Source organism: Heptranchias perlo, chromosome 5 (genome assembly GCF_035084215.1).
Source record: "Heptranchias perlo isolate sHepPer1 chromosome 5, sHepPer1.hap1, whole genome shotgun sequence".
NCBI lineage: Eukaryota > Metazoa > Chordata > Chondrichthyes > Hexanchiformes > Hexanchidae > Heptranchias > Heptranchias perlo.
The window spans coordinates 82,269,641-82,283,273 of NC_090329.1; the positions used below are offsets into that span (position 1 = coordinate 82,269,641).

At 41.2% G+C, this 13,633-nt stretch overlaps 1 protein-coding gene across 1 annotated transcript in view; it reads left to right on the top strand.

Annotated features, from left to right (window-relative positions):
• The first annotated feature begins 82 nt into the window (after positions 1–82).
• The window catches only part of clu (clusterin), a 37,479-nt gene continuing 23,928 nt past the window's right edge, over positions 83–13,633 (top strand). The window contains exons 1-3 of the mRNA XM_067984747.1: positions 83–199; positions 8,197–8,314; positions 11,638–11,786. Of these exons, the coding sequence (XP_067840848.1) occupies positions 8,227–8,314; positions 11,638–11,786 (237 nt within the window). The 5' untranslated portion in view covers positions 83–199; positions 8,197–8,226. The remainder of the gene's footprint in view (positions 200–8,196; positions 8,315–11,637; positions 11,787–13,633) is intronic.

Below are 13,633 nucleotides of genomic sequence, written 5' to 3' on the forward strand. Positions count from 1 at the left end.
ATCGCGTGAATTCCAGTCATTTATTTTTTGGGAAAGACAGTCCACCTAGATTATTCGAGAAAGACCCAGAAACCTATTCAGCATTGCGTATTGGTGACTCAACAGAAATGTAAATGTAACCTTGAGTCCCAGGATAAAAGGACTCAGGATCGCGGTGCGAAGCGGAGATCAGCAGGGCAGGGACAGACTTCTGTACAAGGTATGGGCACAAGAAAGGTTTTTACCATTTCTAATGGTTTGAGAGAGTAGCTGCTACTAGTTCTGTGTAAAAAAAAACAATAGCTTATATAAAACAACAGTAAATGTTTCTATCTTTAAATGATGATTTGGAAATATATTGTTCTAAAATATATTGTATAATTGAACGATACGTAACATAAAGATTTAGCAGATGTAACCCAACATTATTATTTGTAATATTTGAAAACGAAATTGAAAACTCTAGCAATTGGAATTTAAAAATAAACAATAATTGGTGCAGATTGAAAAATATTGTAAATAATAAATCAACTGATTTTAATTGTTTTCAAATTTTATTTACATAATTTTATGTAAACAATACTCTATCAGATCTCAAATGTGTTGTTAATCAGAGTGAGAGGTGAATTAAAACGTTTTCTATCCTAGTTCATCCTAAAGTTTAGAATGTGGGGGGCGAGTTGAAAAATCTGACATTAGGGTCTGTGCTTAAAAGTAACTTAAAAACTATTGTGAACTCTTGACATTAATGTTTATAGTGAAACTGTAAAGGACACGTATTCTGATACTGTAATTAGTTTGAAGAGTGGTTTTGCCTCACGATGTTGTCGAAGGAATTCCAAAGCAGTGTTGCTAATGCTCATTGTAACTATTTGGATGTGTTGTTTTACAGTGGAGGAAGCACCATCTGTGGGTGAGGCCTTCGGCACACTGCTAAAACTACATTACATTTTTTAAAAAACACAATAGGAACATTTTGTTTCCCTCCCAAAAAAGTAGTATCAATTTGTAGATTTATCATTTTGACCGTAAAAAGCATTCTCTTTGTTTTTCTGCTGGAAATATGTTCAAAATATGTTTGCAAAATGATCCAACTCAGAGGTATGCCATACATTTCACCTACCTTCACCCCTCCCAAAGCTGCTTATTAGGTGTAGTTTTGAAGGATTAAGGCTTACCCTCAATCTAACAAGTACTGTCTCCAATAGCTAAACTAACATGTAATAAGCAGGTGCAGTAAACATGCTACCATGGGAGGGGCGAGGGGCGGGGGGTGGGTGGTGGTGATGGTGGTGGAGAGTGGTTGCACTAAGTACAGTTCAAAGATAGCTAAAATCCCAGGGGCTGTCCCCACAGTTTACAGCTTTTGTTTTTAAATAGCTGGTGCATATGTTGGAGCATCGGCACAGAGTGACAGGACATGGGTTCGCAATCCAGTCTCTTATTGATGTTGAGCAGAGACGAGCTTTCTAGCATTTTCCTTTCCCCTCTTATCAGGAAAGGAGAAAAAATATGAGAGAGATTGTTGTACGGGGGTTGCTGTCACTATTTGCTTAGTGACAGTCACTATTTGTCCATCCAAGCAGTATTCCTTTGACCAGGAAGCAGGCTGCTGCTCCCCTCTTGACGAGGGATGAGCAAAATAGAAGATCACAGAGTTTAGGTTTTAAGCTCGAAGTTTGCTCTTTTATATATTGTCTTTACTAACAGAATTTTTTTTTAGCAATGTGCCTACAACATGATAATAGCACACCATTTTTTTAAGCGGCTGGTGTTCTTTGGTTGCTATTGTTATGGATGGTAGAATCTGTCAGGGTCAATGTTTTCGGTGTTGGCACACAGCCAGACTGCAGCTGCATATTCCCGGCTTGCTGCAGTCTGACTGCATCTCAGAGGGAGGGCTTTAAGACAGTGATAGGCTCATTTTTATATTTATCACCACAACTGACCAGCAGAGAGGCGGGACCAGCTGGGTTAGAAATGAGCTAATGCACGTATAATAATAATAATACAAATACATTTTGAAAAGTAAACTTTATTTGGCTTTTACAGTACCCTCTGGAAGGCAAAACAGCCTCAAAGGAAATATATTCTTTCATTTTGGTTTACCTGAAGATTTTTAAACTACTTTATTTCTTGAAACTAATCACTACAAATCTAAATGGGAAAACAAACATTTAATAATTAACAGTCGCGGTATAAACATATTTTTTGAAAGTTCTTTAAAGAGAAAGATTGATCGCTGGTTTACATATTGGTGCAGATCTATGGTTTGATTATTCTTTAAAGGAATGCTATAATTTGATTAGTTTTACTTTCCAGTTTTATAATTTATGACTTTTTAACCAAAACAATTAGCTGTGATGGTACTAAGTGCAAACTGGGATCACCTAGCTATTTGGACACCTGTCCACAAAATTATAGCCTCTCAAAGGCATAGAGCAATCAGAGGGCTAAAATTAATTGTTAAATAGATTTGCAGTAGCACATTATTCAGGCATTAGTCAACTAAAATATTAGTGATTTTAATTCTGACATATAGCTGCTTTGAGGTGTAACAGACTCCATTTCTAATGCAGAGGTTAAAAGTATACAGTAGATCCTGTGATGTGTAGCTGATTGGAAAGCAGCCCTGATGCCTCTCAGACGTCTTACACTGAATTATCAATATCAACTATAACTGGAAACAAATGGGATTTGTTAAAAGATCTGCTTGTATTAGGATTTATAGCAGTGTTTGTTAAAACTACGGTGGCTTCAGGTGGTGTTGAAGGTTAATGTTGTAGTGCATTGCACAGTAGAGGGGTAGAATGTGGGTTCGTATTCTTTTCCACAGAGACAAATTCTTCATTTCAGTCACGTCATCCAGGAGAGTTGCTGAGTGGAAAGAAAGAAAAGAAAGACTTGCATTTTTATATCGCCTTTCATGACCTCAGGACATCCCAAAGCGCTTTACAGCCAATGAAGTACTTTTTTTTTAAGTATAGTCACTGTTACAATGTAAGATTCACGGCAGCCATATTGCGCACAGCAAGGTCCCACAAACAGCGATGTGATAATGACCACATAATCAGTATTTTTTAGTGACGTTGGTTGAGGGATAAACAATGGCCAGGACACCGAGGAGAATTCCCTTGCCCGTCTTCAAAATAGTGCCTTGGGATCTTTTGCATCCACCTGAGAGGGCAGACGGATCCTCCGTTTAACATCTCTCCGATATTGCAGCAATCGCTCAGAACTGTACTGGAGTGTCAGCCTAGATTATGTGCTCAACTCTCTGGAGTGAGGCTTGATCCCCAATCTTCTGACTCAGAGGCAAGAATGCTACTACTGAGCCACGTTTTACCCAGATGTTGGGACAGAATATCCAGGTGTGTGTCAAGAACAATCCCACCTAATAAGTTGCAGAGTTACATTGACAGAAGCCTGGTAAGAGTTTCATGATAAAGGATGTCAGTTCTAAGGAATGGATCATTCCTACCCTCCATTTCATCCTGGGTTGTGAATAGTGTGAGATGTGTGCAGATCTTGAATAATTTTAAAATGGCGAAGTAAAAATATACATGAATTACTGCTGTATATTTTCAGCTGCGCAGGTATTAACTCTGGACTTCGGTAGCTTTGGTGCACCTTTCTAGGGTAGCGTAGAGATCTTTATTCTGTGCTGCATTTGATATGGGCGTGCTTGATACTGACACTGGCTACAAATTCAAAAATAAATTCTCCATTCCTCAGCATTGACATTCTTCATAATGAGGATCAAAAAACCTAAATTAAATTTAAAAATCACTAAAGGAATCACTTTTGTTCGAACAGTGAATGGCTAAAATCTAACTTTTCAAGCAAATATGATATTAGAGGACAAAGGCTTATCATGTCTTATGTGACATTTCTTTTTCTGTTAACGTAAGCATTAACCCTTTGAAAATGCCTGCATTAAAATGGAGTTTAGAGTTCGACCATTAATATTGCCAACAGTAATTCCTAAGCTTTTATGTCTAAATATATAATTACATTAACTGAAATCTAAATTTCCATAAAGGGGATATAATTTTCCTCTGGTTGGTTATGTTTTTTTTTGCTACAGCCCAAGTTTTGCACATTCATATTCTGCACCAATATAAATTATAACCGGCTGCTACTAGAAAAAAAATTCATAATATAGCAGAACCCACATTAATATTTCAACTTGAATTTCTGCATAGGGACAGTTTTATTGGATCATGCACCAGAAATTTACAGCAATGCTCAGAAAACCACAGAACGATACAAGGAGCTTCCTTTCACCTGACAGGCTGTCATGGCTAGATCTCTTTGTAATTTATCAGGTATCAAGAGGTGACAAAAGATGTAGCCAGTTTGGCTCCAGCACAATAAGATCAGAAACCCAGACAGCACAAGGATAGTTAACTGTCCATTGACTTTTAAAAGGTTGTGAAAGTCAAACGTTGGAATGGAAGATTCACGGACAGCAGAGAGTGAGCCTCAGAAACACAGTTGCTTGCACTATACAAAATGTGGAAATAGAAGTGACAGCTTATATGTCTTCATTAATATATCTCCGCTAAGTGTCCATTGTCCTGGGCTGTGGCCATGTGACTGTTTTGTTACATTTTACATTGGTTTTAGCAAGGTCATCGATCTTATTTTTCATATTTTTGTGCTAGTAATCTTATCAGTATCTGATGTGTTTTAGTTCACTTGTTTATAATTAGTTTTTTTCCTCCCTCCTGTAGGACCTCCTGGTCCATTTAAAAGCATTTCATGTTTTTTCAAGAAATTTGCATTCCCAATCTGTAAGGTGGGCCAAGTGGGTCTCATAAGAACATAAGAAATAGGAGCAGGAGTAGGCCATACGACCCCTCAAGCCTGCTCCGCCATTCAATAAGATCATGGGATCTTCGACCTCAACTCCACTTTCCAGCCCGATCCCCATATCCCTCGATTCCCCTAGAGTCCAAAAATCTATCGATCTCCATCTTGAATATACTCAATGACTGAGCATCCACAGCCTTCTGGGGTAAAGTATTCCAAAGATTCACAACCCTCTGAGTGAAGAAATGTCTTCTTTTCTTAGTTCTAAATGGTCGCTCCTATTCCAATGCTCTCCTGGCTGGTCTCCCATCTTCCACCCTCAATAAACTTGAGCTCATCCAAAACTCTGCTGCCCGTATTCTAACCCGCACCATGTTAGTTCACCCATGTAGTCGATGACTTAAATTGTTTCCCAGTCCACAATTTTAAAATTCTCATCCTCGTGTTCAAATCTCTCCATGGCCTTGCCCTTCTCTATCTCTGTAACCTCCTCCAGGCCTACAACCCTCCATGAATGCTGCGTTCCTCAAACTCTGGACTCTTATCCATCCCTCATTGGCATCCGTGCCTTCAGCTGTCTAGGCCATAAGCTCTGGAATTCCATCCCTAAACTCTTTGTTTCTCCACCTCTCACTCCTCTTTTAAGACTCTCCATAACACATACTTCTTTGCCCAAGCTTTTAGCCAACCATCCTAATATCTCCTTTGGATCGGTGTCAGTTTTTATCTGATAACGTTCCTGTGTAGCGCTTTGGGATCTTTTCCTATGTTAAAGATATTATATAAATGTAAGTTCTTCTTGTTGTTCTAAATGCAAGTTGTTGATGTTGTAAATAAGTATTACATAGAAATTATAACACGGAAACAGGGCGTTCGACTCAGCAGGTCCTTGCTGGTGTTTATCCTTCACACGAGCAGTAGTCCTAATCCCATGTGCCGGCCTCTATTCCCATTTCTCTTTATCGCTTTGAGTGTTTTGTCATATTAGTGCATTTGACTCTGGTGGGTTATTAAAAGGGAAACCTTCATATTTATGGGCATGCATACAGTACTTTGCTGGGTCTGTTTCAATGTATGTAGAGCTCTATAGGATCTATTAAAGTTGTACAATAATTTATTGGGTCTGTTACAATATATAGAGTATTAGTTCTGTTTCATATATAAATAGAATGGCTACATTTTGTTGTTATCTACCCAGCACATACAGTCTGCTGGTTTGCAAAATGAAACTGTCCATTTTATCAGTAAACAGGAAGAAAGATAGGCAATTTTCAAAATGATTGCAGTAGCAGTTCTGTCACTGGAATGCATTAAATATTTACAAATTGCTGCAACTGGCCTTGAGAGACTTGGCACTGCAGTACAAGTGAACGTCTAGAAAAAAAAAGTGGTGAATACATTTTGTCTATGTTGCCTCACTTCTGCCTGTCACAATAAATAATTCTTAAGCCACAAGTTGGAGAGCCATGCAATGCATTGACCACGCTGTTAAGCCCTTTAAACTGGAACAGTACAAATTACTTAGTTCCCAATTCACTGCAGTTAGAAAAACCATTTCGTTCTCATCTACGTGCTGCCCCTTGGTGACATAATGTGCAGACAAAGAGTCAGCATCCACATACCCAGCTTTACCTCTCTACCATCACTCCCAACTCCTTCACTGCCTCTACTGTCAGACTGCTTGTCTGACATCCAGTCTTGGATGAACCATAATTTCTTCTGCAGCTTATCTGCTGCTGAAACCCTTATCCATGCTATTGTTAACCTCTAGACTCGACTATCCCAATGATCTCCTGGCCAGCCGGACATCTTCTACCCTCCATAAACTTGAGCTCATCCACAAATCTGCTGCCTGTATCGTAACCCGCACCAAGTCCCATCACCCCTGTGCTCACTGACCAACACTGGCTCCCGGTCCACCAACTCCATGGCCCCGCCCCTCTTTATCTCTGTGACCTCCTCCAACCCTCCAAGAGCTCTTCTTTCCTCCAACTCTGGCCTTATGGGAATCCCTTACTCTCTTTGCTCCACCATTGGTAGCCGTACCTTCAGCCGTCTAGGCCCTAAACGCTGGAATTGCCTCCCTTAACCTCTCCTCCTTTAAGACTCTCCTTAAAACCTTCCTCATAAGTTTTAGTTATCCATCCTGGTATCTCCTTCTTTGGCTCGGTTTTAATTTTTGTCTGAATTACGGTCCTATGAAACACTTTGGGACATGTGTTAAAGGTACTATATGAATGCAAGTTGCTGTTGTTGGATGTATCAAATTGTTACTGACACATTGGTAAGCATGATCAGCACTTTCATTTCCTTTCCCATTGGATAGCAACAGGAGCTTGACATCCTGACAAGTACAAAGTGATAGACACATACCTAAGCTGTAGTCCATACTGTGTGTATACTTGTGCATATGCCTGGCAAATTGTACCTTTGGGTGGTCTTACCTTGGCAGCTTTTTTAAAGTGTACCATCTCTGCTTGCATCTGTTCCTATATTCCCAGGTCCTGTAGGTAGGATATGCAGGTGTACAGTACTTTGGGGGCACCAGAGGTGGAGCTGGTGGGAATTCCACCAAATTGTGACAGAAAACTGTTTGCAGTTATTAGATTGTCCTACACATTTTTTTGCTTTTGGGTACATGCTCCATGAACACAGTCGGTAATTTCTCCTTAGTCCTCTTGTTAATTTTCCCACTGTCTAATTGTAAGCTTGGAAAAAATGTTCTGCCAAATTCTTGAAATGACCGATAGTGCTGAAAACTGAGAACTGGATTTTTATTAGTGTTTAGTTTCCCAAATCAGGTTCAAAGCTCAAAAATTGGATATTCATAAAACGAGGTACAACCCAGAATATCCAAGTATTAGCACAGCTCAAAATGCTCATGGTTCTTGCATGGGATCACACCAAGGAATAAGCATCAGAATCACAAGGCAGCCCACCACATCTAAATTACTGGGGATTGAATGGATGGACCACTGTTATGAAACAGCCCACATCCTCCTCACTAGAAGAGAATGCAGGATAACAAAAAGGTCCCATATTTCCTCCCTACCACCAGCACAATTCCTGCCAGGAATCAGATTCCCCTTCTCTCTATCTCTAGAGCACCAACTGGTAGGTTTGTTTTTACTCAAAATGTGCAATTAATAAACTAATTGTGGTTGTGTCCTCAAACACAAATCAGCCTCTTGTCTGCTCTGCCATCATTATGGTATTAAGATTTAATAACACAGAATATTAAAAATGGTTGCTTATGTGCTCAGAGAGACTTTTTTAAAATGGCAAGCCATTGAAGTATGCAAAATTATGTCCATTCTGCTCTTTGTATCCAGTTCAATTTGGATTTCGCTCTATTTACTAAACTTTCTATTGTAGTGCAGTCATCATTCTTCTCTCTTTCAGATTGAGCCCCATTGAAACCAGGAGAGCAAAATGAAAGACATTCTGTTCACCGTGTGGCTCGTTCTCTTGCTTGCTGTGAGTGAAAGCTTACAACAGGTTTCTCCAGAGAAACTCAAAAGTGAGTGACATTCTTCTGCTCGGATTTGAATTGCTGATTGTGAAGGTCTCTAAAGTAAATACTTTTACTACTCCAGACGCTCCTAGTTTAATAAAATATTATTGCCTCCAATAGGAGGTGTCGTTGGTGGTGACACAACGTGGCTGATATGTCACCATGTTAGCTGCCACAGCAAATTTGCACTGTAGCAGATGCTGTGTCGCACAATTTTCTTCAGTGTTCCCTTGATCCTTTTCAGTTAAAATTAAGATAAAATTTAAAAATTGGTAGTTCAGTCAGCAGCAGAATGATATTGTCAATCATGTTATCATGGATTTAATTTATAGAAAAGGTAAAGTACATTGCAAAATACAATGCACTTTTACAGCTTTATCCCTTTAAGGTATGGAACAGGTTAGTTGCTCTTTCCAATAGTGCTCTTGTAGTGCATGTCAAAAAATGTATCACAAGTCTACGGTGACATTTCCAAATTTGAAGTATTATTGTAAGCAATGTTCTTATTTCTGTTTTTGAAAAATGCAAGCTGTGAATGTGTGAGAGCAGCCCAAGGTGATTTTCTTTCTCTCCCTTGTTGGGAGTGGCTAGCTTGTACTTAGCACGCAATATCTTCCGCCCTCATTTCTCCATCTTGTGGATGGAACTAGGGTAGACGGGGACACAAAATGGGACAGATTTACTCTGCTCCACCCACTTATTTTCACACCAGTTGGATTTCCTGCCAGACGTGATGGATAACGTACAATACATCCAATCACATATGGGCCACATATGGAATCAATCAAATGACAAATTGTTCATCACTTGACCTACAGCAGTGCTAGACTCAGGAGATGCCTGTTTGTATCGGGCATTCTAGTGTGCGATTACGGTGGAGAGAAGGGATTTAATTTTAAATTCTGGGAAGCTAATGCAGTGGATTGCAGAGTAATCAATTGCACAGGCTCTAACAGAACAATTATAACTTTTTTTAAAAACAGCGAATTTTTATTGAGAGCTCAGAGGCCCCAGAAACACTAGAGAGCCTGCAAAAGTAATTAAATGGCCCCATGGACAGAAGACCAGCCAGGGTCAAGGGTGCATCTTAGTTGTGGGCGGAAGTCCCATCAGACCAGAGATCCACCCCAATTGCGCTAAAGCGAAATATCTGGGGCAGGATCTCCCGCTGCAGGCTAGGATTTCACAATAAATTTAGACTATTGACCCTTCCCCTAAGAATCCAATGAAAAAAGTAATCCTAACATTTTTGTTGCTTAAAGTTTTTGTGAAAGAAATTGTTTTTTTAATAAGGTAAGAATCAGATACTGGGATGTATTAAATGGTCAATATTAAGCCAAAATAGTGAGATAATCCTGTCACTTTATAAATCATTGGTGCGACCATAAATAGAATACCGTGTACAGTTCTAGTCGCCACAGTACAAAAAGGATATTGTGACTTTTGAAAGGATACAGAAGAGAGCAACCAGAATGATTGAGAGGATGGAGGGATTGGATTATGAGGAGCGATTATGTAAATTGGGCATTTTCTCACTGGAAAAGAGAAGGTTGGGAGGTGACATGATTGCTGTTTTTAGGATTTTAAAGGAATTAGGTAATGGAACCTATGACAGGTGTCCAGAGGATATGGTCTGCGCTCGAAGGAGTGGTAAATTCAAAACTAATCTGCAGAAACATTGGGGGGAATTTTAACCCCTCCAGGACAAGTGGGAGAGGGGCAGGGGTGGGTTAAATTCTTAAAAATATGAAACCCAACCCCCAACCCGCTGCAAACGTGCCTACTTCCAGTTTAACCTGGGCGGGTTATGAGCGGGCGAGTTACCTGCTTTCGAGAGATGGGTCAGAAATTTAAATATGTTAATGAGGCTGCGTGCCTCAGAATTTAGCAGCCATTTAGGTTTATCGGCTGCAGACGGGGTTTCCCAGGGCTCAGGAAACCCGGCAGCTGAAGGGAGGCAAGAACTGCTGGATCTAGCTGGTAAGTGTTTTTCCAGCACTGCTTGTGAGCTATGAGGAACAGGAGTGCTTCTCACCGGCCCTTCTAGCTAGCCTGCCGCGATTGGCTTCTCCCCTGCGACACGTCAACTTTCCTCACTGCGATCTCCAGGTCGGCCTCCCCCCCCCCCCCCACTCCCCCGGGATCCGATGCCAACCCGCGATCTTCTCCCTCCCCTAATGAGATCTCTCCCACCCCCGGGATCTCTCCCTCCTCTCCAGTTACTGGCTGTTGCCGTCTACAACTGGCCTTCCCACTTGACAGCTAGCCAGCCTCTCAATCTGGCCAGCAGAAAACGGAGAAAAAGAATTCAAATGCGGTCCTGCTGTCAAATTCAACAGAATGTCCGCATTCCCTGTATTTCTGGGTTTCCCTGCCGCTAAAGGTCGCCCCGCTGCCTCCCCGTAAACATTGGGGCCATCATTTCAGTGAGCGAATGGTGAATCTATGGAACAAGCTCCCTAGGGAGACGATGGAAGCAGATGGTATTGATTCATTCAAATGCAAATTAGATAGATTTCTTTCAGAAAATAATATTTTAGGACACAGTATATGAGTAAATTGAGAAGAAATGTATGGTGAGTGTAGCATGCTGGGTAGGAACAGGTGACTTTGGACTTGTGGTTCCCAAAGCTCTCCACCACTGGGGTTTTCCTCGCCTCACATCTGGGTCTGCTGTAGACTAATTGATAGAGATTGATTGCTATGATTAGTCAGCAACTCAATTATCATTGTATCATGTGCCGACCAGGATGGTGGATGGCGAACCAGATGGACTTGGTCTTTTTTTATCTAGCAATTCCTGTGTTCGTAAGAAAATCAGAGTTTATCTGGTAACTCTGAATAAAAATTACTGAGCTAAATAGACCAGAAAGGAAGGTCCCAGGTTTGATCCTGGTCTGTGCTGAGTTAGTAAATCTTGGCTTGGGCGGTGTTAGATTAGATGGAGCTTCAGATTAGGCAGGCAAATAATTTGTCCCCATTCCTTATTGTTATCCAATGTTAACTGGAAATGTTCATCTGTGGTAATTAGTGATGTCAGGATTAGGTTAGCTGTAATACCTTCCTTGGTTGAATAGTTCGCTGGCACTGACTGTGCAGGTTCAAGCATGAACAATGGTCACTTAGAGGCAAGGTATTGATGGGCACAGGTACCCATGGAACTGCATGTACATCAGGATGATTCACCACATTCAGGAGAGATGGGGTAAGAGGAGAAAATTGGAACACGGGGGAGAGGGAAGCAAGTTGATAAAGATTGCTTGAGTAATTGTCTGCAATAAGGGGATGCCTATGTAATGTGGGGCTAATGTTGTGCTGTATTTTTACAGAGCTGTCAACAGAGGGAGAAAAATATCTAAGTAAACAAATTGAAAATGCTATCAATGGAGCAAAGGTTATGAAATCTATTGCAGATAAAAATGACCAAGAGCACCGGCAGTATCTACGAAATTTGGAACTAACCAGCAAACAAAAAGAGGTATTGTGCAAGTTCGACTGACTGCTGTGGTTAGGCATCACTCATATAAAAGCTCCGATTTCAACCTAACCTGCCCGGTGGGAATGGGGTAGGCTCGGGTCGAACACCTGTTTTATACCCCTTCCAATCATGCAATGGTATGGTCCAGAAGGAGGCCATTTGGCCCATCGTGCCTATGTTGGCTCTTTGAAAGAGCTATCCAATTAGTCCCACACTCCTGCTGTTTCCTCACCGCCGTGCACATTTTTCCACTCCATGTATTTATCAAATTCCCTTTTGAAAGTTAACATTGAATCTGCTTCCACCACCCTTTCAGGCAGTGCATTCCAGATCATTACAACTCGCTGCGTAAACATTTTTTTCCTCCAGTTGCCTCTGGTTCTTTTGACAATTACCTTAAATCTATGCCCTCTAGTTACTAACCCTTCTGCCACAGGGAACACTTTCTCCTTATTTACTCGATCAACCCTTCATGATTTTGAACACCTCTATCAAATCTCCCCTTAACTTTCTCTGCTTAATAGAGAACAACCCCAGTTTCTCCAGTCTTTCCACATAACTCAAATCCCTCATCCCTGGTAACATTCTAGTAAACCTCCTCGGCATCCTCTCGAAGGCCTTGATATCCTTCCTAAAGTGCGGTGCCAAGAATTGGACACAATACTCCAGCTGGGGCCTAAACAGTGTGTAATGAAGGTTTAGTATAACTTCCTTGCTTTTGTACTCTATTGGGCTCAATTTTAAACTTAAATTGTGGGGGCGGGGGGTCTGCAAAAATTGCAAAAATGTAGAACGAGTTCGGAAGCCGGCTCCAACCCGCTGACTTCCGAGTTTCCCACAGACGCACCTGTGTGTGCATGGGCTTCCCGAATCCATAAGTGCCGCCGGCATTTAAAGCCAACGGGATGATAGTTAAAGAGCCAAATGTGCCTCATTGAGGTACATAAGGTACTTTACTTGTGACATAGTAGGTAGTTAGAATGATTTTTAACTTACCTGGGCAGCTTTCCCACGGCTTCCAATTCACGCCTTGTAAAACCAGGCCTGAAGGGCCGGATCACACAAAAAGAAACAAAATAAATTAAATAACAAACCATTGCACGAAGTTAAAACACTAAATCAACCTACCTTTCCACCCTCCTCCGATGTCCAATGTCTCCCTCTCCGATGTCCCCCTCTTCCCGCCTCCCGATGTCATAGGAACATAGGAACAGGAGTAGGCCATTCAGCCCCTCGTGCCTGATCCGCCATTTGATAAGATCATGGCTGATCTTTGATCTAGCCCCATATACCTGCCTTTGGCCCATATCCCTTAATACCTTTGGTTGCCAAAAAGCTATCTATCTCAGATTTAAATTTAGCAATTGAGCTAGTATCAATTGCCGTTTGCGGAAGAGAGTTCTAAACTTCTACCACCCTTTGTGTGTAGAAATGTTTTCTAATCTCACTGCTGAAAGGTCTGGCTCTAATTTTTAGACCGTGCCCCCTACTCCTAGAATCCCCATCCAGCGGAAATAGTTTCTCTCTATCCACCCTATCTGTTCCCCTTAATATCTTATAAACTTCGATCAGATCACCCCTTAACCTTTGAAACTCTAGAGAATACAACCCCAATTTGTGTAATCTCTCCTCGTAACTTAACCCTTGAAGTCCGGGTATCAGTCTAGTAAACCTACGCTGCACTCCCTCCAAGGCCATTATGTCCTTCCAAAGGTGCGGTGCCCAGAACTGCTCACAGTACTCCAGGTGCGGTCTAACCAGGGTTTTGTATAGCTGCAGCATAACTTCTGCTCCCTTGTACTCTGGTCCTCTAGATATAAAGGCCAGCATTCCATTAGCCTTCTTGA